Source organism: Saccopteryx bilineata, chromosome 12 (assembly GCF_036850765.1).
Source record: "Saccopteryx bilineata isolate mSacBil1 chromosome 12, mSacBil1_pri_phased_curated, whole genome shotgun sequence".
Classification (NCBI taxonomy): domain Eukaryota; kingdom Metazoa; phylum Chordata; class Mammalia; order Chiroptera; family Emballonuridae; genus Saccopteryx; species Saccopteryx bilineata.
The window spans coordinates 4360970-4388460 of NC_089501.1; the positions used below are offsets into that span (position 1 = coordinate 4360970).

At 45.5% G+C, this 27491-nt stretch overlaps 1 protein-coding gene across 2 annotated transcripts in view; it reads left to right on the forward strand.

Annotated features, from left to right (window-relative positions):
• The first annotated feature begins 2876 nt into the window (after positions 1-2876).
• The window catches only part of FOXO3 (forkhead box O3), a 126231-nt gene continuing 101616 nt past the window's right edge, over positions 2877-27491 (forward strand). Inside the window, exons 1-2 of one of the 2 annotated variants that reach the window (XM_066248447.1) lie at positions 4342-4680; positions 5729-6470. In XM_066248447.1, coding sequence (XP_066104544.1) covers positions 5853-6470 — 618 coding nt within the window. In that variant the 5' untranslated portion in view covers positions 4342-4680; positions 5729-5852. Of the gene's footprint in view, positions 3007-4341; positions 4681-5728; positions 6471-27491 lie in introns of those variants that run through there. The other variant, XM_066248448.1, reaches the window with a different exon arrangement.

Consider the following 27491-nt stretch of genomic DNA (forward strand, 5'->3'; position numbering starts at 1 on the left):
AATTGGGGGCCTGGCCCATAATGAGAGTTATTGCCAGAGATAAACGTTATGACCTACCTATAGGGCTAGGCAAACTTCAAGTTACTGAACATCTGCTCTTACCCCCTGTGAATGTCCTTCCTCTCCTCTGAAGCCCCAGGAGCCTTACTTCATCCTTAGCTCAGGATGCTACCTATACCTCATTTTCCCTGTCCTTTGATCTCTCATATATGTGGGGTCACCCTACATATGTATGTATGTAACTAAATTTGGTTATTTTCTGTTGTTAATCTGTTTGTGTAGATTTAATTATTAGGCCTGCTGAAAGAACCTAGAAGGGTAGAGTAAATTTCTTTCTTACCCACGAGGCTCTCTGCCAGGGTATGTCTTGCCTGAAGGAGGCAAAGAGGAAAAGAGAAGGCGAGCCCGCCATGCTTGGAGAGAATGGTGGTGAAGCCTGCCTGGAATGCCCTGAAAGGGAAGCCAAAGCTCCAGCTCTTTGGTACATAATGTGCAGTAACTACGTTTCTCATGTAAACAGTGTGCTGAGAAGAGGGGAATCAGAGGAAGGGACTAATGAGGGAGCAGCTTTAGATGTGAATATTGGGGATCCTCCATTCTTTCCAGCTGAGTCACATAAAGGGTGGGGCAAAAGTAGGTTTACAGTTGTGAGTATTTGAAATTTATTCTTGTATTACTTATTAATTACTGTATTATATTCCATAAGAACTGGAAGCCTCCTTTTGCCCCACCCTGTATTTGTTTGGAGGCTTATACTGTATTTGTGTTTCCTGTCTTCATTGTTGAGACAGACATAGAAGCTAACCAAGAGGGAAATGAGCACTTTGCTGACAGGCAGCACGCTCAGTCCCTAGTATTTGGGCTCTGAGATCAGAGGGAATATGCAGCTGACTTGGGTGCAAGGAGGAGTGGGCAGGGAACAAGTGTTGAGTAGTGGAGCCCTCAGAGGCAGAGCCCTGGCATCTACCACCAATCCCCTCAGAATCAGATGTCTGAAAAGAAGAATCTTTTTTCACCTTCTCAATTTCAGCCTGTTCAGGTGAAAATTTGTGACATTCCAGTGACTGAATTTACAAAATGAAGTGGACAATTATTAACTTAAATAGAAATAAACAGGGTATAAAAAGAAGTGGAGAACATTTCCACCAAAAATTCTATCTCAAAGGGCATGATGGTATTACTTCCTGATTAACAAACAACTTTAACTTACTCAGCTTTGCAATACTACAAAGTTGGGAAAGGAAAGGGGCGGGGGGAGAAATAGAAAAAGGACCAAGGAAAGGAGGCCTTGAAGATCGTAAAAATTTCAGGATAAAAGAGAGCAATCACTGAGATTTAACCTCTGAGTTTTCAAAGGTTTGCCACAGGGGAAAATTACAAGGATAAATTCTTCGGGTAAGATGCTCATTTTCCAAGGTGAACGTATACAGCCACTGCCATTTAAAGTTTTGAATCTCAACTCATTTGAAACTTACCCAGTGCTATAATATATGATCTCTTGTATTTGTCTTGTACTGTTTTTAAACTTTTGAAATACTGAACTTTTTAATACCAAATGTCTTACTACCCCCAACTTAGACTATAAACTCTTTGAGGGAAATAGCTGTATCATGCCCCCCCATCCCTTACCAAGAGGGTCACAATGAGCTCAATTAACCTACTGAACCTTTACCTCTTCCCATTTTTCTGAAATGGCCTTGGATGTTCATTGTGAAAATGGGACACAACACGTTTTTAGTCAAAATCTGATGGCCAAGAGCCCAGCAGTGCAAATACATTCTTTCTATGTCTTCCCTTTAATGACAAAAGATTGCTTAGATTTACAAAAGAAAAAGAGTGGGTTTTTTTTTACAGTGTGTTAAAGTATTTAAAAACAACAACTGGGAATTCTTTGGATTGGATGCAGCACCGCGGTACAAAGCCAGGCCTCCTCTCTAACCTTAAAGCTGAACACCAGACTCCAAGTAATATACTCTAACTCCCTCTCCAACCACCCCGGCTACCTCATGGGTACCTGAGGCTGACAGTTGTTTTGTATGTCATGGTCCGCACCACCAGGCTATAAACCAAATGCAAACTCAGGGCTTCTCAGTGGGTCAGGCCCACAAAGAAGAAGAGAGGATCCTCACGCAGCGGAGCAACCACAGGATGCAGTCAGAGACTCCTTCTCCAGAATTCATCTTCTAAAGACAACCCGAAACTGGCAGAAGCGTATTTGTACGTGGGCAGAATTGTAAGCCCAAGAGATGGGCACACACGGACTTGGGATGGTCGGAGCTAGAGAGCGAGGGCATGAACCACGCATAGTGATGCGAGTCCGCCTCGCGGCCAGGGTGTTGTGTGCTACAGCGTGTGAACTCTGCTCTGGAACCCGTGGCTTCGCCGCCCGGCCTCACACGGCCTCCTGGTCGCGGAGATGCAGGTGGCTTTGTTCCTATAACGTGACTGAGGGAACTGGGCCTGGCCTTAAAGAAGGCAGTGTTCCACGGCGGGAACACGTAATTTACGTTGAGGCTTGGGCAGAGCGCAAAACTCACAATTAAGCTTCCTGGCCCTAGCCGCGGACTGCGCTGGGAGCCCACGGTGGGGACACCCTGGATGGCCCGCAAGCAGCGACCTGACAAGCCGGGGAGCGGGCCCCGCCGCGTCCCCCAGCCAGAGCAGACCGCCCCAAGCTCCCGCCACTCTGCCGCGCAGTCAGCACTACATTCCATTAAAAAATAACACCCACGTGCGCTCGTAAACAAGCGCGCGGTTGGCGGTGCCGCGCGCTGCGTCCGCGGCGCGCGCCCTTCCTCCTCCCGCACGTGTCGGCTGGCTCCGCCCACACCGCTTGGGTGCTGCTCTGGGTCCTCCCCGTCGGCCCGCCGCGTACCGCCCCCGAGCCCCGAACGCAGCGGATCCCGGGCCCTAGCGCCCTCCTGTACGTTCCAGCGCTCCCGGCAGAGTGCTCTCCAGCCTTTCTACCCCGATGCCGCTTCCTCGTGGAGGGACCCAGAGCCCCAGGTGTGCTCCCTCCCTCCTCTCAGTACCTCAGCCCCCTCACATCCCCCTCCTACTAACTTTCTCTCCGACTGTGCGCGAAGGCTTGGCTTCTGGTTTCTCCCTTTCTCCCTCCCATCCCTCCACAGAATTTTACTCGATTGTTTATTATTTGCTGGGGGGCGGGGGCGGGGGGCGGAGAGGGGCGTCAGGGACCTGGAGACTGGTGGCCTTGGCCAGTCAGCGCGCGACGTGGCTTGACGAGTAAGGGGCGCAGCGAATGGCTTCGCGGTATAGAGCTCTCGGGTCACGCGCGTGTGGATACAATGACATCATCTGTTTGTACGGGTCGAACTAGCTTGTTGCAGGGGCGGGGCTGTGCGTCACTTGAGTGACGGGCCCCGCGCAAGACCCGGAGCGCGGAGCCGGCAGGGTGGGCGGGTTTATGCGTACACTGGGTTGGACTTTTTGTGTGTCCGGGTGTTGCGGAGCCCGCTGTACACTCTTGAGATACCTCCGGTGACTTGGAGGGATTTAAGACAAAAGATTTTTATAAGCCAAAGTGGATCGAGTTTGGATGTGCGTGTAGCATTGTAGTGTATTCTTAATGCACAGATGAATGACTTGGGCACTGATCTTTGAATAAAGGCTTGTAAAGATGTCTCTTTAAAAAAAGTTTAAAATGTAAATTAGACGTTTGCAGTCATTTACAAATTGGAATCAAATTATTTCCCATTCACAATTGTTCAAAATCTGCTCTTACGTTTAGGAATGGGGGAATAACTTGCTTTTTTTTTCTGAGTTACACTTCTCTGCTAGTTTGCTATGAAATCCATGAAAACTGAAACAATTGTGGTTGAGCGTCCTAAGAGACTAAGTGCAAACCTCTTGGTGCCTGATCAAATCTGAGGGCATCAGTTTATCTAAGTCCTGAAGGCACCGACATCTTCGCTTGTCAGTATTTCCACGCCGAGGTGACCCTTGCCACTTGGGGTCAGCATCTTATCTCGGGTGTTACCTGGTGTCCGGTTCTAAGTGGGAACCGGACACCAGGGCGGGCCCAGAGCTTGACAGACAGATGCGCTTGCCGGGGACCCCGGGTGCCAGCGGCCCTGCCCCGAGTCTAGGAGACCATACAACCTCACTCGTGGAGCGTTTGGGGCTTTGCGCTCCATCCTCCGTCTTCTCCTGTGACAGCGCCGCGCTTTGTTGTAGTTGAGGCTGTGGGGAGGGAGGAGGAGCCCGGGCAGGATGGCTGCGGGAGCCGCCCGAACCCCGGCCCCTCGAGCCGCGACCCACCACTCTAGCCTTGACACCCACGCCCGCAGCCCCGCGGAGCGGAGCCGAGGCGCGCAGGCGCGCACGCACACACACAAACACACGGACTCCAGCACACCCGGCCCGCCGCCCAGCCCTCCCCTTGGGCGGGGATCCGCCCGCCTGCCGTCAGCTTAGGTTGAGGCACCCTGCGTGTGTCTATAACTTTGTGCTGCCGCCGCGGCCGCCCTGCTCTTGGGAGGAGGAGGAATGTGGAAGGCGGCAGTGCGCAGGCTGACAGGCGGTTCCTTAGGCAGGCTGCGGCGGCGGCAGCCGAAGCGCCTCTCCTTCGCCGAGGTTGCGCGCCCCCTCTTCGCCGTGCCCCAGGCCCGCGCGGGATTGTGCGGTCTCCCCCCTCGTGTCTGAAGGGAAGGAACCGAGGTAGGCGCCGGAGCTGTGCAGCGGGGCGGCCGCCTTCCCAGTGACTCCGGATCTGTTTCCGAGCTGGGCCAGGCGCTTCCCTTTTTCCTCCCCATGACTCGGTGTGCGCGCCCCTCTTCTCTCCCGCTAGTGTTTTTAAAGGACTTGAGTGAAGGGGGAAACTGTCAAGATGGCAGCAGCGGGAGCAGGGAGGTGATGAACGTGCTGGTCTGGGTTTTCTGGCGGCCCGGGAGACTTGGCGCTTCCTGACCTGTTGGAAGATTTATGTTCCGACTTGCCCCCTCCCCCCCGTCCTTTACAGGGAAAGGGGCGGAGGGCAGAACGTCCGTGAGAAAATAAACCACACAAAACCCCAAAGTAGCCGGATCGGCTCGATCCTTTGCGAACACCCGCTTAGCTGCTTGCCCCCCTTCTTCCCGTATTTTCTTTTTTCTGGAAGTGACAAGGGCCCGTCTGCGCTCGGACCCACGTTCCCTCGAGGCCCACGGGCGAGGAGGGGAGGAAGGGAGCTGCCCGTGTCGTCCCCAGGAGGCTAGGAGGGGGGTGACAGGGAGGCGCAGAGGCAGCAGGGTCGGGGACACTGGAGAGGAGCCGATTACGCTGCAGACTTCGGCGGCGGCGCCGCGGGAAGCACTGGCACGGGCCCGAGCGAAACATAAACAAACGCACGCCCGCCGAAGCTCAAGCCCCGACCGCGGCTAGGCTGCGCCAGCTTCGGCCGCTGCCCGCTTTAAAGGCGCGTCCCCCGCCCCTCCCCCGTCGTCCCCGCCCAGCCACCTAGCCCAGGAGAGACCTGCAGATCTGGCGGCGGCGGGGGGAGGGGGCTGCCCCGTGCGAGCCCATCGATTCGCCCGCGTCTCCCCCGCGGCCTGGCAAGGGGGCGGTGTCTGCTGCGCCAGGTTCGCGGGACGCACGTCTTCAGATCCGCCTGCTCTGGGGAGGCGGGCGCGGTGCGGTCGGAAAGCGGCGGCAGCGAGTGCGGACTCGCCGAGTACTGGCCTCCAGCCTGGGATAACCAACTCCCCTTCTCTCTCTCGTGCTTCCCCAGGCGACGGCAGTAGCGGCGGCACCGGTGAGCCCGAGCCTTCGCGGCGTCCCCGTCCCTCCCCCGCCGCACCCCGCCGGGGCAGAGAGGGGAGCGCGAGAGCCCGATTTGCGGGCTGGCGGCGAAGATGGCAGAGGCGCCGGCCTCCCCTACCCCTCTCTCTCCACTCGAAGTGGAGCTGGATCCCGAGTTCGAGCCCCAGAGCCGGCCGCGTTCCTGTACGTGGCCCCTGCAGAGGCCCGAGCTCCAGGGAAGCCCGGCCAAACCCTCGGGAGAGGCGGCCGCGGACTCCATGATCCCCGAGGAGGAGGACGATGAAGACGAAGAGGACGGAGGCTGTAGGGCCGGCTCGGCCATGGCAATCGGCGGCGGTGGGAGCAGCACGCTGGGCGCGGGAATGCTCCTTGAGGATTCGGCCCGGCTGCTGGCCCCCGGAGGGCAGGACCCGGGGTCCGGACTAGCCCCCGCGGCGAGCGTGCTGAGCGGGGGGACGCAGACACCGCTGCAGCCTCAGCAACCACTGCCACCGCCGCAGCCGGGGGCAGCTGGGGGCTCCGGGCAGCCGAGGAAATGCTCGTCGCGGCGGAACGCCTGGGGAAACCTGTCCTACGCCGACCTGATCACTCGCGCCATCGAGAGCTCCCCGGACAAACGGCTCACTCTGTCCCAGATATACGAGTGGATGGTACGCTGCGTGCCCTACTTCAAGGATAAGGGCGACAGTAACAGCTCTGCGGGCTGGAAGGTGCGTACCCACTTCGGGCGGGCGGTGGGACCCACCCGGCCTCCTGCGCAGTAGGAGACGCGCCTTCGCTTCGTTGGACGCGCCTTCCGGCGCGGGGGAGAAGGGTTGGCGGAGAGCCTCTGCTGTGAAGCTTTGCGGGTTCTATGTGACCCCCGGAGAAGGGGTTCCTGGGCACTGCCGCGGAGGGGCGGTGGGGGGAAGGAAGCTCTCTGGGAAGTTTCGTGCAGGACCCAGTTTGTAGAGGGGGTTAGGGACTGCGGCGATGGAAGGACAGACGGACAAGAGTACATTTGCTGGATTCCCGGGATAGCGCGCGGCAGATAGGTCCGCGGCCAACTTTGGAGTAGAATTCACCATAAGTGGGGTTGCAGGGAGGGCGCTGTGGCTGTAGTGTGATGTGCGGTTGTGTTTGGGACTCAGTGCTGGGAGGAAAAGTTGGATTTGTGTTTTCCAGGAGCCTGGTGCATTGTCACGAACTGGGTGAAAACCCTTGGGTCCAAGTTTCAGGCGTGTGGGTGTTAATTCCCACGGGCATAAAGGTATCATTAGAAAAATCAGTGGTTGCAAACCTCTTCCTGGCTGGCGTTCTATTGATACTTTTATTGCTCAGAAATGTCTCTTTAGTAAATCTGCCCCTACTGGTCTCAGATGTTCAGGGGCCTGGAACGGGCCAGCTCTGCCATCTCAACGCGATCTGGCTGCCTCAACGCGATCTGGCCGCACCTGCTGCACCGGCTGAGGCCTGGACTTTGGCATTGTTTGAGGTGGTGTACCAGGTGTGGAGGATTGGAGGCCTGGTGCCTCACCTAGGCCTTGGGAGGGAGGTTTGGTGGCAGGGCTGGGCTGTAATGGCTTCTACCAATGAGTGAACCTGAAGAGAGGCTCTCTCAATACTGTTCCTTTTCAGCCTCTTGGGGGCACTGGACACGTGGTAGGGAGAGGTGTGGAAAGGCTTATGATGTAATGACTTCCTGCAGTTGGGCATCCAAAGAGATTAGCTCCTGTGCTCCTGCTGATACCCAGCTGCTTTGCTTCTCCTGGCCCCTTCCCCTAAGATATGAACGTGTCAGTACCAGGCGAAAGAAAGTACTGCGCAGTTGGAGATACAAATTGCTTATCATTTGCTTCTATTTGCAGTTCGCTTTTTTTTTTTTAAATTAAAGAGGTAGTTGCTTCCTTTTTCTGTCCTTTCCTTTACTATTTTTTGGGAGCCCTGTATCTTCTTGGGTTCCAGTACGTGGATAAAATAAGAACAGTTTGACCTTAATGGAAAACTGAAGCAAGCACTGGAGAGGAGACTGTATATGAAAAGCTAAAGAATTTAGTATATTGCCCTTTAATTTGCTTAAAAATAAGACCCTTGCAGAGTGCTTTAAAAAAAAATTTTACAGCCAGTATTAGAGAGGCCTTGTTTAGATTAAAACCTTGTTTAAATTAAACAAACTTTAAAAGCAAAATGTGTGCTTTGATACCATTCTACAAATCTGTTTCATTTCCTTTAACAAATGCTGACATTATGAATGTTACATTTGATTTGATTTGATTGCTTTGCAACGGAATGCCAGTTGTGATATGAAGGATCTTTACAGAACGGTTCAGAGTTCCCTTTCAAAGCAGTGCTAATGTGATACCTTTTAAAACTGAGTTTCCAAGTGGATAGCAAGGGTTAATCTACAGTGTACAGTATCAGGAAGGGATGAATTTACACAATCCAATAAGATTTGGGGGTTTGGAATATTTTTCAAATTTCTCCCACTGTAATTTAGTTTTCATGTTTGAATTTGGTACATAGAATCTGTTAATTAAAAGTTAGCTAGCTTTTAACTTACTTAAAAAAGTTAAGTAAGAAGGATTTTCACCTTTCTTATGATTAAGATTACAAAAGTAATTTAATTCCACAAATAGCATTTCTTGCTATTATGCTTGTAGTTCTCTTATTTCTCTTTAACCAAAGTTTTGTGAAATATTATAAATTGAATCTGTAGAGTCTTAATATGTTTAATATAGGGTATATGTTTTATGATTATTTTTACTGTAAATTTTTATGCCAGCTTCATTTCTGAGTATTATGTGACGACCAGTTCTTGACGCTTATAGGGATATAATTTAGACAAAGAGTTTTTGTAAGATGACCTTTATCAAAAGATGCAGCCATGCAAACACTTCCAAATCTTTGATGCTGGAATAGGCCTTTAAAAGTGGAGCTGGTTTCATATTCCAATTATGACTAATAGCCAGCCCTTTTTGTACTTGTGGTTTAGTGGGGGCAGAAGAAGAGGGAAAAGAGAGAGGTCAGGAGCTAATTGTGACCCCTGTTCATCTGTCCAAGTTTCAGGAGTAGATTCCTACAGTGATTAGTCATTTTTAGAAGCATACATGTTTATTTAAACCACTTTACTTTCATTCTGAGTTATGAATTTGGGTTTTTAATCTCTAAAAATGTCTAGAATTCAGGTTAATGTCTCCTGGTCATGTGTGCACGTAGACACAGTATGCAAGGTATAGGCTTTACTTTTTTTGTGGCTTTTTGGGCCATTGCATTATGAGAGCCCAAAAAATTATCATCCTAAAACAGTCGTTTTCAAAGTGTGCGCCAGGGCGCACTGGTGTGCCCTAGAAGGTTTCCAGGTGTGCCCTATGGTGAAATATGTGCCTGTTGGGGACCAAAAACCCAATAGTGTTTTTGGAGTTTAGATTTTTGGGGGACAGAGGTGTGGGGAATTGGCTGTAAGATGACAGTCTGCCTAATCTCCACCTCACATACCTGATTAGGTTGCAAAAGACTGTTAAGCTGTGGTGCTGAATTGTTTACACTACCCCCTTGTAACCCGGAAAGACTGGAGGCAAGTTTCTTGTATCCTTTGGTGAAAATTAAGGTGATATATATGGTGGGGGTTTTGGATTGATGATTAAACATAAGGAATTGTCTCTTGAAGCCTTTTGGATTTCTATAAAAAGAATATGTGGCAATATCTAAAAAAGCTTTGAACATTTTACTGCAGTTTTCAACATCTTATTTATGTGAATTAGGATTTTCTACCCTCAACACAAGAGTAGAAAGAGGAATTCTTCAATATATTGACAAAGTGAGAGTTTGCCTTTCAGATATATGCCCAAACTTGAAGAAATCGCTAGGACACATCAGGCTCATGTTTCTTATAAACACAAGAATGAAGAAACTTAACACATTCACACTAGGACCTGCCGAATTTACTAAATCTTACTTAGAATGTATCTATATATATAAAAGGATAACTTTTTGTTGTTTTATTTTTTAAGCCCTCTTTTTTTTATGAATTCTAAAAAGCATAACTCAAAAAATGTAATATAAAAATGTTTTTAATGTCAGAATAAATTTAATTTTGTCATTTATTTCATTAAATTACCATAAAAGCACGCTTGGACTCTATTTTTTTCTTTAATATTTGACTTAATTATTATAACATATTTCTCAGAAATTTGTCTATAGTGTGCCTACAATTATTTGTAGGATTTTAAATGCTCCCCGACTTCAAAAAGTTTGAGAACCAGTGTCTAAGGTCATAAAATGAAAGGATTAGAAGAGAGGCCTTGGAGAGCAGAGTCGAGACCAGTGGTTCAGAGCCCTGGTTAGATTCACCTGGGAGCATTTAAAAATTACCAATACCCAGAGAATCTGATTTACTTGTGCTGTTCGGTGGATTAGTAAAAGCCTCTCCTACCTGTCGGATTAGTGTTTATTGTTTGGGGAAGGAGAGAGGTTTGAAGTTTCTCAGGTGATTCTAATGAATAGCCAAGTTGAGGTTTGCTGATTCAGCTCAACTCCCTTATTTTATAGATTAAGACCCTAATTCTTCAAGTTAATGACTTTTCTAAGATCACACAGCTAGTTAGTGCAGAAGTAATTAGTAGCCACAGTTCTAGAGGTCTTTGTTTTTAATCACACTGTTTTTCTTTTTAAATTATCTTTTTAAAAGGTCATTTACTAAGTAATGAGTAGCCTTTCAAAAGAAGAAGTTGCTTTCTTGAAAAATGTATTTGTCTCTCAATCTGTAAATGTCTTGGTTATTTCAGCATCCAAAAGACAGATGGATATTGGTGGAGGCCTAGTAAGGGCATCATGTTTGTATAATTGTCCATTGCCTACCAGGTATGCATATTTGGGAACTGGAAAGTGATAAAGGTGGCAAAAAAGTTAGCATTTTTAACTAAAAGAGGAAGTTCTTGGTTAACTTAGGTTTGTCAGATGCATGCCAGGCCAGGGAGAATGGTGACTACTGTCTCACAGGTTCCCTAACCTCAGTCATTAAAGTAGAAATGAATAATCAGATGTGGTCAGAAGGGAGAAAGGTTACATTTCCTTTAATTCACGTTAAGCTGACTTGTACTGCACTTGTAATTAAACTGGTGGGTTCTCTCAGTTCCTTCTGTCTTGGGCAGACTTCTAGGACTCCACAGTTTACCTTGTGAGGCGTGTTTATCGCTTCTTCTCCTACACACACTCACACACCTGCATTTCTATGGATCAGGGCGCAGAGAGATTAGGCAGCCCTGAGTTTTTGTGGTGGTTCCCACCACAGAATTTCATAAATGTAGGCTACTGTGTGATGACGTCTGCTACTGCTGCTGCCAAGGGTCATTCTTCAAGAGACCGAGTCTTCCTGCATGTGGGAATGTGTAGTCTCTGAGCATCTTCCCAAGGAAAAGGATGAGGGCTGACCTGCCACAGAAAGCTTGTTTACATGCCCACTGTTCTAGTTTTCTAGATTAATGGATCTTGTATTAAGAAGATGTTATTCGTAACTGCAACTTTTATGTTTAAAAATATATATATTTAAGATTTCAAAATGACAGAGTTATAATAATTCCATATTGGTCCGTAATTTTTACCTTAGTCACCTTTGGAATAACCCACCAAAGGGCCAGTTATGGTCCTTTGTGAGGAAACTGTCTTCTGCTTGGCCAATGTTGCCAAAATGCTATTTTGTAATTTCCTTTGGCAGTACTGTCATCGTCAGTGATTCTCAACTAATGTACTTCCTCTTCCTACAGTAGCAGGACTAGGGGACTCTTTTTCCTCTTTTTCAAAGCTGTGTCATTGACCTATGAAGTGAAGAAATTGGCTCTTTTAGTTTTTGATCTGTGAGCCCCATGTAGCAGAGAGACTCTTTTAAAAAAGAAGCTAAGTGCTTGTTTTGATATGTTTATCTCCTTCTTAGAAAATAAAATGAAACTATGCAGACTTATTTTTAGGACCTTTTAGGAGAGGTCTATTTTAAGACACTGACACCATACAAGAACATCTTGTAGTTAAACTTTTTAATACTTTGTGATTCTTAAAACCTGCAAGATATTTTTATATGTAAAGTTAATGAAGAGACTCTGTCCCATTAAAAAGTCATTTACTTGCTCTGGAAAAGTTTAGCGGACTCCATCCAAAGATCTTGATTTAAAAATGCAAAGATGAGACTGTTGAGGCCTGTGCATTCTGGGGAGGTATCTGACTTCCCACTGCTGATGCGTCAGATTCCAGATTCCTGGGGTTGGAGAGGGTACAGAATTAATTAGTTAATTAATATATATTTAGTGAGAGGAGGGGAGGCAGAGACAGACTCCTGCATGCTGTCCGATCAGGGATGCACCCGGCAAGCCTACTAAGGGGCGATGCTCTGCCCATCTGGGGCCTTTGCTCTGTTGCATCCGGAACCCTTTTTCAGCACCTGAGGTGAAGGCCATGGAGCCATCCTAGGTGCCTGGGCGATCTCACTGCAATCGAGCCATGGCTGCAGGAGGGGAGAAGTGAGAGAGAGAGAGAGAAGTGAGAAGGGAAGGAGTAGAGAAGCAGATGAGCGCTTCTCCTGTGTGCCCTGACTGGGAATCAAACCCGGGACATCCACACGCCGGGCCCACGCTCTACCACTGAGCCAACTGGCCAGGACATATTTTGTTTTCATACTCACTCATCTTGCTTATAGGGAACAGACTTGAGCCTGGTCTAGACTCCCCACCTTTCCCTGTTGTCACAAATTGAGGGTCCTGAAAATCCACTTTGGCTTTTTGCTGCTATAGAAGGAACTTGGGATGCCGTGCACATAGGTGGGTGTCAGTGGATGTTACAGCTGAGGTACAGCAAGAGAGTAAAAGATTGAAGAGAGAAAAGACTCTTTTTACCCATTTGCATCACATGCCATTTCATTTATTCAACACACGTTTATAAAAGGCATACTGTGCACAGGGCATTCATTGACCCCGGGGATCCAGTAGTAGCACAAGACGAATAAGCTTCCAATTTGTGGGAGTTCACATTCTATTGGGAGAAGACAGAAAATAACCATGCAAATCTGTGCTGTGAACTTGTCATTATGTCCATTCTTTTTGCCTCTTTTCACTTGTGTACTTCTGCTTTCCCTAGTGTTTCAGCTCTGCAAATGGCAAGGTTGGTGTTGAGCTCTGGTTTGGAACGGGCCTTTAATTCTCTGCAGATTATTTTCAGTTTGCTCGGGAGATGCAAGGCTGTAACATGGCAGCTGCAGTTTGAGTCTGTTTGGGAGAATCTGGGGCTTTGTTACATCCACCCAAATTGGAGCACATGTGGGGCCTGGACAGATCCTGGGGCCTGCTGTAAGACTGCCTCCCCGCAAGTGGATGTGAAGCCTTGCAGACAATTCATCTGCATTACTTCTTGCCTCAAATTCAAAACTAAAGGAGCCCTTTGAGATCATATAACTACTTTATGTTACAGGTGAGGACAGGTTAAGTGTGTCCTTGTGAGCCCAGAACACCACTCTTCTGTAATGCCTGCTGGTAACCGTTGTGGTTTCACAGCTGTTGGTGTCAGGGCCTCCATTTCTGCAAACTCTTTCTTCATTTGCTGTCCTCTGCTCCCCTCCCCCTCCTCTAGGCTGGCTCACACAGAATAGCTGTGCTTGTCTTTTTGTGTTCTCCATCAGCACTCTTGGCTCACCTTGCTGAAAAAGCCTCCTCTCCCCAGCCCACCCCTCACTCCTGCCTATTTCTTTTGTCATTCTTCTGTGACTCCTGTGTATTCCAAAGTACAGTGTAAGAGCTTTAGGGGCACGAACTGTGTCTACCAAACAAATAAGTGTTTCTGATTCTTGGAGCTGCTTTTGAGATCATCATGTCCTCAGCCCATGAGGATAGCCTTGTTCTGGGGCTTGACACTGAAGGGGCTGATGTAACTCAGATATGAGGTGATGTCATGTGTAGAGTCTTTTGGATATTGTAGCCATGAAGGTGGCCTGAGTCTTAGACCTCCTAGTGTTGGTGTTGGTATGATGTAGTGTAATTATGAACTGACACTGCTATCTAAGGTGCTTCTTAGTGTCTTGTTTTCTAGTGTAGAAGTTCCTGAAAACTTCATCAGTGCCAGTACTACTGATCACAGAAACTGAGGGAAGCCTGATCTTGGATGACCTTTCATTAAGAGAAAGCTGCAGTCCCACCTGCCGACTGTGTGTGCACCCCACTTTATGAGGCATCAGTACGTACTGCCTAGAATGAGTCACCGTGGAGTTGTTTTGCCTAAAATTTACTTACCCACTTCTTACAGGAGCAGAGTTGTTGTATAGAATTTACTTACCCACTTTTTACAGGAGCAGAGTTGTTGTATAGAATTTGCTTACCTACTTCTTACAGGAGCAGAGTTATTGTATGGAATTAGTTGTCCATAATGTTTTGCATTTGAGGGCATAAGTCCCTAGTGTACTTGAAGTTTTATGTCCATGGATTGGAAAATAGACGTCAAATATTAAGGAAAAAGAGAAAGCAAACAGTGTTTGAGATGGACCTGTTCAGAGGGTCAATCTGTAGATTTTTTGAGCTGAAATTTTCTGAGTAGGAGGTTTAGGCTAGTCATTGTGATAAAAGTCCCCAGTTCTGATCGCATCACTGCCACGGACAGACTCAGTATTTTTAACTGTGTATTTTATTCTTGACCAAACAACTCTTATTTCTCAGTATAACAGTTTTCCCAATTGGAAAAAGAAGTAGCAGGCATCCCTAGACTGTTATGATCTATTGCTCCTTTTTGGTGAAACGCAAATGTATGATTGAAGTGGGGTTCAAGCTGGGATTTTCTAGAGCAGTGGTTCTCAACCTTTCTAATGCCGTGACCCCGCAATACAGTTCCTCATGTTGCTGTGACCCCAAACCAAAAAATAAGTTTGGTGGCTACTTCATAACTGTAATTTTGCTGCAGTTATGATTCGGAATGTAAATACCTGATATGCATTATGTATTTTTCGATGGCTTTAGGCAACCCCGCTGGGGTCACGACCCACAGGTTGAGAACCGCTGTTCTAGAGTGTGAGTATTCTACTTTTTACTCAGACTTTTTCTTCCCTTTTTTTTTTTTTTTTAATGTATTTTCATCTTGAGACTTTTTCTTTGCAGGTGTGGCAGTTAACTATTATGGGATAACATTACAAAGTGAAATGGAGGAACTTCTCTAATGGGTTCTGGTCCTTCCAGTAATTGGCTGCTCTGGTCATTGCTTACAGTGAAAGAGGCAGTTTATCTTCTGGGGACTCCCAGGCTGCATGTCCAGGTGCACCGTCCCTCAATGGACAGGACAACACAGAGCAAGGAAGGTTCCTGGTGTATTTTTAGGGGGCAAGGCCAACGCAGGAAGTGAACTCTGCCCCAAACAAATGAAATGCATTAGCTTTCCCCTGCAGTGAACCCATAAAAAATTCAATAGAGGTGCCCTTGCCAGTTTTCAGTACACGTTTGTAATTTATTTTTTTTCTTTTATGGCCTTTGCATGTATGTGTGGGAGAATCCATGTCATATTTTTTCTTGTGTTTCAAATATCTAGAGAAATTAATAACTTGGCTCCTGATGCCATTGAGAATTTATTTTAAATTCAGAGCCAGCAGAGGGAGTACACAAGACTTTAAGCTGATCTCAAATATCTTTTACCCCGTGTAGCTAAAGTAATACCTTGATTATAAACAAACAAGACCGGCCCTGGAGGTTGGCTCAGCTGCAGTGCGTCGGTCCAGCATGTGGAAGTCCCAGGTTCGATGCCTGGTCAGGGCACACAGGAGAAGCGCCCATCTGCTTCTCCACCCCTCCCCTTCTCCTTCCTCTCGGTCTCTCTCTTTCTCTCCTGCAGCCAAGTCTCCATTGGAGCAAAGTTGGCCCAGGCACTGAGGATGGCTCCATGGCCTGTGCCTCAGGGGCTAGAATGGCTCTGGTGGCAACAGAGCAACAGTCCCGGATGGGCAGAGCATCGCCCCCTGGTGGGCATGCCTGGTGGATCCTGGTTGGGCGCAGGTGGGAGTCTGACTGCCTCCTGGCTTCTAACTTTGGAAAAATACAAAAACAACAACAAAAAACCCCCAAGATCTCTAATACATCATTTTTCCGTGTAGGCTTGCATCATTATGAGAAAAGTATAACTTGGAGGAGAGCAGTTAAAAACCTCAGGTAACTTTTTTAAAAGAAAATCTTGGTCTTCTTAAACCCATGGTTCATGTCCCATCCTCACATAGTCAGATGAAAGCCTTTGTAACTGAAAAATGTCCTTCCCTGCCTTTCATCTTTTTGGTATTTCACTCCTGATAATATATGTGATTGTTTCTTTACACCTTCTTCCAAGCCTCAGAATGTGTTGAGTGTCTGGATCAGTAGAACATTCTATGTTTTATTGCTATTGGAGACTTGATATTTTCCAACACTTCAGTTTCCTCATGGGTTCAGAGAAAGGTAAAAACTGCATCATTTCCAACCCAGATTTCATAGTCATGATCCACTGGAGATCATAACTTTGAAAATTTTTTAGTTCTGTGATGCCATAATTCGTCATTTCCCTCCACTTCGCTCCATTATTTGGTTTGGTGATTTGTTTTAATGTGGGGGTTATAATAGGTTGAAAAGTATACCTCTAAACTTATGTCTACCTGGAATCTCAGAATGAGACGTTATTTGGAAACAGGATCTTTCCAGAGGTAATTAGTTAAGATGAGGTCATATTGGATAGGGTGGGCCTAAAATTCCATGCCTGGTTTCTTTATAGGAAGACACGTTAGGTGCAGAGAAGGCTGCGTGAAGACTGAGGGGGAGGAGTGAGTGATGCAGTTACAAGCCAAGGGGCACCTGGGGTTGATGAGAGCTGCCAGGAAGAGGCAAGGAAGGATGCTCCCCTAGAACCTTCAGAGGGGGTGTGGCCCTGCCGACATCTTGGTTTTGAACTTCTAGCCTCCAGCAGTGTGAGAGAATGAATTGTTTTTTGAAGCCTCTAAATTTGTAGTAGTGTGTTATGGTAACCTTAGGACACAGAAGCACAGGGATGGAAGAGAGGGACAGGCAGTGTTTGCTGATAGAGGAGAATAAAAATATTTTAATTAGGTTAGAATGAAAATATTCATCGTTCATAGGCACCTTGCTGGTAATTTAAATTTCTTTCTTTATCCTGCTGCGAGGCAAAGGAGGCATGACTTCTCCTGATTTCCTAATTAGAACCACTAGAACCTTCCCCTCCCCCCATTCCTACAACAGTTTGTCCTAGGCCCCAACTCCACTCCCGTCGTTCTTCATCTTGGCCAGTTTGGAAGGTTGGTGGGATGGCTGTCCTTGTGGAGTATGGGCTTTGAGATTTACACTAAGGCCGTGCGGTCTGGGCAGTAGTGTTGGTCCAGAACAGTCAGTTTTCGAGGGGAGAGGAGAGCCAAGGATCCTCAGTGGACGGACGGTGTTGGATAATCCTCTTCCCTGTTCCTGCCGGGGCTGGAGCAGATGGCGCCTCGTCAGGTTCATGATCATCGATGAGGGTAGTAAGGCTAATCCTGGATCGCTAGAGTGCCCTCAGCTCCTAGTTCACATCCATCACCTCACATAGTCACAGATTTTTGTGTGTGGGAGTGATAAGGATTTTTAAGATTTACTCCGATAGCAACTTTCAAATATGTAACACAGCATTCTTAACTAGTCACCATGATGTCCATTACATCCCCTTGACTTGTTTATAACTGGAAGATTAAACCTTTTGAAAATAGCTGCCATTTTAAAAGAGGCTACGGTGTGCCACATGTCTCCATTTTTTACCACTGATCCTCAGTTAATCCTTCGGAATACAGTCTTAAATGCTTCCTCCAAGTGTGGCTGACTTAGGGTAATTAACACCTTGGATGTTGGTAGGGGAGTGGACTTGGACACATGATTTAGGTTCCTTCCCTTGATTTTTACATGAGCTAGTAACTTCAAAAATTGAGTCAGTGCTTGGGCTTTTAGTAAGGGAATAGAAGGACTGACTTTAGAATTCTTTTAGAAACCTGTTGGTTTAGGGCAATGGTTCTCAAACTTTTTGAAGTCAGGGCGCATTTAAGATCCTACAAATAATTGTAGGTGCACTATATACAAATTTCTGAGAAATATGTTATAATAATTAAGTCAAATATTAAAGAAAAAAAAAAGTCCAAGTGGTAAATGAAATAAATACGACAAAATTAAATTTATTCTGACATCAAAAAACATTTTTATGTTACATTTTTTGTTATGCTTTTTAAAATTTGTAAAAAAGAGACATTAAATAAAAAAACGCCAAAAAATTATCTTTTTATATATATAGATACATTCTTAGTAAGATTTAGTAAATTCAGCAGGTCCAGCACGAATGTGTTAAGTTTTTTCATTTCTTGTGTTTATGAGAAACATGAACCTGATGTGTCCTAGCGATTTCTTCAATGTTTGGGCATATATTTGAAAGGCATACTCTCATTTCCTCATCAATACATGGAAGAATTCCTCCCTTTTTACTCTTGTGTTAAGTGTAGAAAACCCCCATGATACATATCATCTTAATTTTACACCAAACAAAGGATAGAAGAAACTTGCCTCCAGTCTTTCCAGGGAACATTGGGGGGGTAGTATAAACAATCCAGCAACCCAGTTTAACAGCCTTTTGCAACCTAATCTGGCAAGTGAGGTGGGGGGTTGGGCAGACTGTCAGTTTACAGCCAATTCCCCACACCTCTGTCCCCCAAAAATCTAAATTCCAAAAACCCTGTTGATTTTTTGGTCCCCAACAGGCACATATTTCTCTGGAACACCATAGGGCGCACACTTTGAGAACCACTGGTTTAGGGATTCATTTCTGTTTGGTCACTGACTTTTGTGACCATGATTGACTGTGGGTCAGATACAGAGTGTGCTATTTAGCACTGAGAGAGTGGTACATAATGTGTAGATATCCTTTGGGTTTGGGCTGTTCCCTCTGAGAAATTCTGTCTAGGAAGAACAGAGTCTGTTTTTTGGTAGGCTTCAGGGAGGCCCATTGTGGGGAAAACAGCTGTTAGGGTGTCTCACTGGTTTACCAGCTACAAGCACTTTGCCTGATTGGTGCGTGGGCGCGTGGCAGCACCACACGTGTGTGGTCTGCCGGTGCTTTCCTGCATGGTCAGTCCTCCTCGTTCTCCTGCCCCGTGAGGTATGGTTTTCCTGCTCCTCTCGCCCTTCCCTGTGAAAAGCAGGTTTTCCTTTGTTTATTAGCTCCTTTTCCTTTTTTGTTTATTCTCTCGCCTCTCTGCGAGCCTCCAATAAACGGGTATGGCCCAGCCCTTACCAGCTCTGTAGTTCCTCTACCGTCTGCCCAGATTCAGTGGGAACCTGCCTGGCCTCAGCCACCAGCATTATAGGAATGAATGGAGATACCACCACCAAGAAAAACGAATTTCAGAAAAAAAAATCGTACAAGTTCCTGGCAGAAGATTGGCTGCCAAGTTAGATCTCATAATTAAAGGTATTAAAAATATTTTGTGAGGTGGTTGGCTCTTTGCAATGCATTTACTAGGGTTTAAAGGCAGCCTGCCAAAGGCAGAAACAGAAAATGTTGCATAATGTAAGTTGCTGGCCAGGTTAAAGTGTTTATCTTTTATTTCTATTGAAGAGCTTACTGCTTTTGTCTTCAAGGTAAAAATATGGATGAGTAGGACCTAAAATGATGGTTTTAATTGGCTACGGGACCCATGTGCCTCACAGAATACTCATCTGGTGTGTCTGTTGGAAAACATTTCAGAACTCTCAGTTTCATAGTAAAGATAGGTGAGTAGTGACTGGATCATGTCCAGAACATAGACTGAAACCCTCTGATAAACGCAGAGCAGGCAGAATGGTTGTGCCTGATAACTGAGGATAGCACCATGGGAGGGGGGGGGAGGCGGTGTGCTGGAGGCCCCTCTAACAGAAGGTGGCCCTGGCCATGGTGGACTTTTAAAGGTGCAATTTCCGGGTGTAAACCTGCCATTTAGGGAGGGCATAAAATTCCATCCAGAATAGCTTGTGAGATATCTCCTTGAAAACTGGTGGTATGTTAGAAGGATCAAGGGGATCATTAAGTCATTAACTCACATAATTCACATCTCAAAACTGATTTTTTCTTTGAATTGTCATAATTGATTTTAAAAATGATCTTTCACAACAAATTATCTACATAAATGCCTTAGTTTCATATTTTATATTAAGTTTGGCCAAGTGATTTTTTTTTTTACAGAGACAGAGTCAGAGAGAGGGATAGATAGGGACAGACAGGAATGGAGAAACATGAGAAGCATCAATCATCAGTTTTTCGTTGCAACACCTTAGTTGTTCATTGATTGCTTTCTCATATGTGCCTTGACCGTGGGCCTTCAGCAGTCGAGTGACCCCTTACTCAAGCTGGTGAGCCTTGCTCAAACCAGATGAGCTCGTGCTCAAGCTGGTGACCTCAGGGTCTCAAACCTGGGTCCTCCACATCCCAGTCTGACGCTCTATCCACTGCGCCACCACCTGGTCAGGCGGCCGAGTGATGTTTTTAAAGCCTCTTGCTCACCTTCCTCTCTTTTTATTCATTTTTATTTTACTTCATTAAAAGAAAAAAAAAACCCTCTATATAATACTGTAATTTTTTTTAAAAGTAAAATGCTTTCTCTGGAGCTCACCATGGGAACTTTTCATGTTGGTAAATTATCTAGAAAATTGACCTGATTTAAAACTCAGTGTTGCCACAGCTGCTCCAGAGTTTGTGCCTTCCTGAGAGCCATCACGGGGCTTCCAACAAGCACCCCTTTCCGGAGGAAGGACTTGTGAGTCTCGCCCTTTTTACCTTTGTATCAGAGCCTGTGTTGGGTTACCTTTGTTTTTTTTTCCAGTTGGTAGAATGAGAAGCGGCGTACTTTTAGTCAATAGTTATTTCTCAGTACTGTTTCATTAATGGATTAAATAAATAGTTGACCGTGGACTGAATTTTAAGCAAAGTACTTTCTTTTAAGTAAAAATTGAAACTCTGAGCTCAAGCATTCTTCTGAATTTCTTTGAAAGAATAATGATCCGTTAGATCAGGTGTATCGTTCATGTAGCCCTGACAGGCCTGGAATGGGCTGTGAAAATGTTGTAAGCCCGATTATTTTAAAGTTATCTTTAAGCTGATACCAGTGTGAGTGTGCTTGCTTTGGCACACCTGGGCTCTTAAGCTCCTGTTGGATAACTTCCTAAGTGAGCTAGGATATTTTTCTTGAAATTAGTGGCCTAGATCAGGCCTTCTATCTCCAACCCTGTCCAACAAAGATAAGCTTTCAGCCTTTGTTTGAGTAGCTGCATGTCCCCTGCTGAACTGAATTATCTAAATCAGTCCTATTTAGTGTCCTCCCTTTCCAAGAAAGATCCTTATTTCAGACTGAAAGTCTAGGTCACATGGGCCATGTTTTAGGTTTTACCACTTTCCACCTTCATGTCAGTTGCTAAGGTGAAATGTAGCACTTGACCATAAGCATCAGTTAGCAGGTATGCTATTTGGGAGGAAGGGAGAGGTTTATTCCTATAGCCTTATAAAAATCGGGGAATGCTTGGAGTCAATTTGTGCATAGTTAGTACTGAATAAGTGAAGTACCCTGTGTTAAATAAAGGAAAGCTAACGTGTTAGTGAACACTACTGTCTCTTCTAACTCGATTTTAAAGTAATTACTTATGAATGTTTTTATAAAAAGTTATTTCTATAAAAAATTCTCCATTTAAGATATAGTTTATCCACAGTTTAATTTTCTAGTCAACTAAAACACTTTGAATTAGTTGTAACAAAGTGGGAATGCATCTGGGTTTTTCTCTCTGACCCCCCGAGTTTACCCTGCTTATATAAGTGAGCAGAGATCATTGCACCTGACGTCTGTCTGTGTTACCTGCCCTGAGATCCCCTGGTCTGGTTTGTGTTCATCATTCTGACTTAAACAGGATCCTAAAGCGTGCAAACATTTCCCCCAGCTTGTCACTTCATGCATCTGTGCTACTCAACAAGGAAGGCAAGAAAATGACTTTATCTTGATTTTATCATCTGTATCACATGATCTCACAACTTTGAAAACTCATTTGTCAGTGTGGTGCCTGGGACAATAGTTTCATTCGCCAAGTACTCGGAAAATTACTTCTTTAGGCTTTTCCTTCTTGCCTCCCCTTTAAAGAAAAAAATACGGTATTTAATTTTGCTCAGGGATACATTTTATTGTTTTTTTCTAGCATATGATTTCATAGTTGTACTTTTAGATGATTTGTTTGTGAGAGCTTTTAGATAGCTCTTTGCCTCAAGTTTCTAATTATTATCTCTTCTGAAAAAAAAAAACCCATCTTGTTAAAAGGGTGTCCTGATGGGTCTTTGGGCTGTTACCGGGTCTTTGGCAAATGAGGGCACTTCCTGGATCACCACCCACTTCTGATTTTTGAACCCAAGATAGCTGATGTTGGGTTGAACCATAGATGGATTTCAGAATTTAAGAGTTGCAGTTTTACTTGCCGTAGTTCCCAGCTGCTCTACTGCTCTTTCTCTTCCCTTTTGTGTTTCTTAGACATTATCTAAAGGGGGCTTCTTCTCTCTTTCCCATCCGCCTGTTCTCTCTCTCTGACTGTCCTCCTATGTCGGTGGTTTTCAGCCGCATTGCATTTGAGAATTACCCAGGGAGCTTTAAAAATCACTTGTGTCCAGGTCCCATCGTATACCAATTAGATCAGAATCTCTAGGTTTGGGGCTGGGCATCTTTATTTTTAAAGCTCCCATGTGATTACAGTGTTCAGTTGGGGTTGAGAACCCTGTCTTAGAAAAAAGAGATTCTGGCCATGTAAGTTGCTCACTATTTTTGTATTGACTTTTAGATCTATTTCTCCCCTATCCTCCATGGGCACATTGCAAGGTGGAGTTGGCTCCTGGGAAGCTCTGTATGTAAAGGATCCCTGTCAATTTAGGATCTGAAAGACAAGGGCATTGTTACTTAACAAACTATTTATCTAGAATCTCCTCCTTTCCTATAAATGAATGTGGTTTTTTTTTTTTTTTAATTTCCAGCTCTTGCTTGTTTTTCTGGTCTCTTTTGGACCCCAGTTAACATATTTTGAAGTTTTCTGGAATTTGTAAGAAGAATTGGTGCCATTTCATATTTTGAAGTTTTCAGGAATTTGTAAGAAGAATTGGTGCTATTTCAAGTCATTGTAAGACTTGAAAACTGAGACACATAAACTTAGTATCCCTTCTTTGTGCAACCTACTCTGACATTCTAGAGGGTTCTATTGTAATCTGTTGCATTAAGCTAACGGTTCTCTGAGTGTGGTTTCCAGGTCAGTAGTATCAGCATTGCCTAGGAACATCCAAGAATCTGTTGGAAATGCCTGTTCTTGGGCCCACGCCAGACATACTGAATCAGGATCCCTGGACCAGCAGTGTATGTTGTAACAAGGCCTCCTGGTGATTCCACTGCAAATTGAAGTTTGAGAACCACTGCATTAGTCATTTGCTAAGTCCTGGAATTCCTCTGGTGATAGCCCAAGAGTCCAAAATCAAAATGCTCATGCCATCGTGGCTTTAGAATCTGAACAAGAGTGGGAAAGGCCTGACCTGTGGTGGCGCAGTGGATAAAGCGTTGACCTGGAAATGCTGAGGTCGCCGGTTCGAAACCCTGGGCTTACCTGGTCAAGGCACAAATGGGAGTTGATGCTTCCAGCTCCTCCCCCCTGTCTCTCTCTCCTCTCTCTCTCTCCTCTCTAAAATGAATAAATAATAAAAAAAAAATTAAAAATAATTAAAAAAAAAAAAAAAAGAGTGGGAAAGATGAGCAGCCATGTTGTGGTGGGTGTATCTGTTGAAATGTAACAGGGACCTGACTGCTGGAGTCTCCTAGACTTCCCACAGGTCCTTGCTGCTGTGTGGCTTTCTGTACAGGGCAGGGGCCGGCCTCCCTGCTGGGTAGTGAAGGACCGGCTCAGGTACACGGAGGAAGCCAAGTGTTTGTCCTGATGCATAGATTATGTTCAGAGGTTTTGTGTTTAGCTTGGTTTCTTTTTGTTTTCTGATATTTTCCCCTTTAATTGTTTGTTTTGGTCTTTGGGAAACGTTCCTAGTTTTCAGACCAGCATCAGACAGAGGAGTAGTTGCACTGACTCATCCACAGACGGACGTGGGCCATGTGGGAGAAAGATAAGATTAAAATGTGCTGGGTGTAATCAGTGTGAGAGGGTGGGTGAGTGAAGAGGAAAGTGATGCGGCTCTGTGATGAGGTCAGAGGCGAGGACATGGCATCCGTCTGGGCTCAGGCTCCTGAGAGGCACATGGCCTCTCCCACCACAAGGTGAAGCCAGGTAAAGATCAAAACAAGTTCTTGCCGCTCGCCGGTACCGTTGGATTCTGTACTCTATTAAGTAGGGCCTTATGATCACCCGTATCAAACACAGTTGATGGCTTGAGGAATATAAATAGTGTAAAGAACAGTGGGCTGGCCAGCACTTGAAGTTCATTTCAGGACCTCTTAGCAGCTGCTTCAGATATTGCATGAGATTCATAAATACTCTTGTATCTGACATGTTAAAAAACAAAAAAAAAACAGGCTTAGGCTGGATTATAAATTCTCCTGCTGTTAGCGGTATATCTTTTCCTACATGAAGTCGTATCCGAGATGACATGGCTTGGGTGCTGCGCTTCAGAGGGATTTCTCCTTGGGGGGCAGGGCAGGCAATTAATCCTCCTCAGATCTCAGATTCATGAAGATTGTTAGCAGGATCAGGAAGGCAGGTCCAGGCATTGAGATGTCAGAAGGTTCTCACAGTGGTGGGGTAAGCTGCATCAAGAGGTTTAGGTCTGTGGCCAGAGTTTGGAGGAGAGTCCGGAATATTGTGCCATTAACACTAAACAGCTTTCACAAATTGGACTCCAGGAGAGTCCTAGAGACTTTTAAGATCAGAAGTCAGTCGGAGACAGCTGGTGGGAACTTGAAGCGCCGAGGACGGTGCGATGCTTCCCACAGCTGTCACTGGTGACAAATGAAGCGTGGAGACACGAGTCCCTTCACTTCCATTTTTGTTTTCCAAAAGGATGGGGCCACTGCTTGCATTTTGGGGGGATAGGGAGGGAAGGGTATATTGAAAAAGCCTGGTATCTATGCTGCATTTCCAGAGGAGTAAAGTGCCTTGAGGAACAGCCAGGCTCAGACGGAGGAGCCTGCCTGGCAGCGGCCCAGCAGGCTTGGCTTCCAGCCCTAGGATCAGAGGATCTGAGCCCCTGGCTCCCATGGCCCAGATCTGACATTGGTAATAAGGGACATATGTCTGCTCAGCCCTCTTTGAAAATCCCCTCTGGGAGGCTGTAGGAGAGGCCTTCGGATTTGAGAAGAAGGTCCCTGTGTCTCGACTTCTGCGTAATGCTGAATTGGGGAGAGTTGTCAGTGAGGCCGGAACGCTTCTATCCCCTCCCTACCAAAAGGGCCAACACCATCCTCTCCAGTCTGCATTGGTACAAATGGGTCCTACTCTTAGGTTTGTTTACCCGTCGTTTTCATGGCCATAACGAAAAGCGACTGTTAAATGAACATTTGTTGTGTGTCAGACACTGCTGAGAGCTTAGGGATGTTCACTCCTCCTCGTTCCAGGTGAGGAAAGGGAGTGCGGACGGTTAAGCGGCTTAGCCAAGGGCATACAGCTGGTGAGGGAGAGAGGTAGGACACCTGCATCAGTATATCTCCACTTTGATAAAATAAACTCTAAAATTACTAATTTACTCAAACTTTAGGGATTTTGATTTTATTATGCTGTTGGAGACCTCACTGGGCTGTTCCTATTACATCTCTCATTTTGGTTTAAAAGAAGAGAAGGGAGGGGAGTTTGCATGATCTTCTGTTAAAATTAAGGCAGGTGTGTTCTACCTGACCTGTCACTCTTCCAGAACCCATAAAGAACAGACTTGCACCTTAGGTTGTGGACAAGCATTCACATCGAACACGAAAGGCTTTTCAGACTTGCACTCCTGTGAAGTTCAGTTATTCTCAGGAATGGGACTCTCCAAACTGCCTGTTTCCCCAGGCTGCAAAGCAGAAGTGTGTTCCGAGGAAGGTGACCCAGGTCATAGTTTTCAGATTCAGAAATGAGACACAGAGATGCCCTCCCTCTGAACGGCATCTAACCTTCCCTGTGGTCACGTGTTCCCTCTCTGCCTCCCCTGTGCGAGTGGAAGCGGCCTCACTGCCGCCACTGGGTGAACAGCTGGGTCATGCTACGCCTGGTTTTGGAAGCCAGTTGGTCATTTAGTCTAGTTTTGTTTTGTTTTTTTCCTGGGGAGGGAATCTACTTCACACGTTGAGGCCCAGGACATTGTGTGTGATGGTTTAAGAAGGTGAACTGACGTGAGCAGCTATTGAATGATGGAAGCGTCAGGAGAAGGAGGCCAACTTGCAGAGAATGTGGGTGATTATTGGATTGGCAAAGAGGGATCTTGGAGTGTTGGGTGATGTCCCAGAAAACATACCTTGGCATCAGCTGGAAGGTTGTAGTGGTGTGATTGTGATGAAATATCAGGGGCAATGGCTGGATTTAGAACAGTTAAGCCATTATGTAATTTCTTCAAAGAGCATTATCAAACAACACATACGTACTCTCAGTTAAATGCTATCATTAATGAGCACATTTTACATTTAAAATGGAAACAGTTTGCTTTTAGTCTCAGTCATGGAACCATTGAGACACTTTGGGGAGGAAAGTGGCCCCAGACAGTGCTTACCCTGGAAGGAAAAGGGAAAAGCAGAGTTATTTTGTGGCTCTGGAATAGTAAAGAAGTGATGTTTTGTGTTTTGATAGTGTCTTCCAAGGAGTTTGGAATTATGAATAATTTCTTCTTTGTTAAAGTGGGAGAGGCATTCTGTCTGTAAACTAAATCTCCCAAAGTCCCCTGTGTTTGAGGGGCAAAGGAATGAGAAGAAAGAAATAGGAAACTGTGTGTTCCATCTTTTCTCCATTATCACCCTTTCATGAAAAATGATCTGCAGCTTGCTGCCAGGACTTTGCTAAAAGAACTTGGTTGTCTGGTATTTCTCATCTGCATGAAAAATAAAAAAATGTCTCTCCATTTTTTCTGAGATTAATGATAAAGATAAAGCTTTCTCAATACTTTAAAATATAGGCTGTACACTCTTCAAGAAAAAGCCCTAAAAAAAACCTAGTGTACTTATGGAATAGTACATAAATGTTTCAGCTACCATTAGGGACAAAATATTTTCCTTGCACTCATTTAAGAAAATGTCCCCTTAAAAGAAAAAAGGAAATCAGCCCTCTTTCTTTGTTAGTTTGGCGTTGGCCATTTATTTGCCAGCTATTTAAGTAAGTGCCTTCCAGTTGCTTTTAGATTAAGTATAGGTAGGGATCATCCTAAACATCTTATTTTCCAGAAGTGGGAATCGGGCCCCGCAGACTTGTGACTTGTCCTCGAACTCGTGGTGAGTGGACGTAAAGGTGAAGCGTGTGCTAAGTCCAAGATTCCCAGCCCTGTGTTCTACTAGGAGACAGAGAGGTCTTTGTATCTGGTTGTAAGAACTCAGAAACATCTGTTTGCTCAGTCATTGACAAATAATATTTTTAAAAGAGGTTAGACATTTTTAGATGAAAATTTTGCATCCTGCATGTAAACAGAGATGTCTTAAAAGAACTAGAAGAAAATAAATGAACTATTTGTTAAGTGATTCATTTATCCTTTATAAATTGTCAGTTGGGTTTTTGTCATATAGATGTAAAGTGACTCCTAGAAGATGT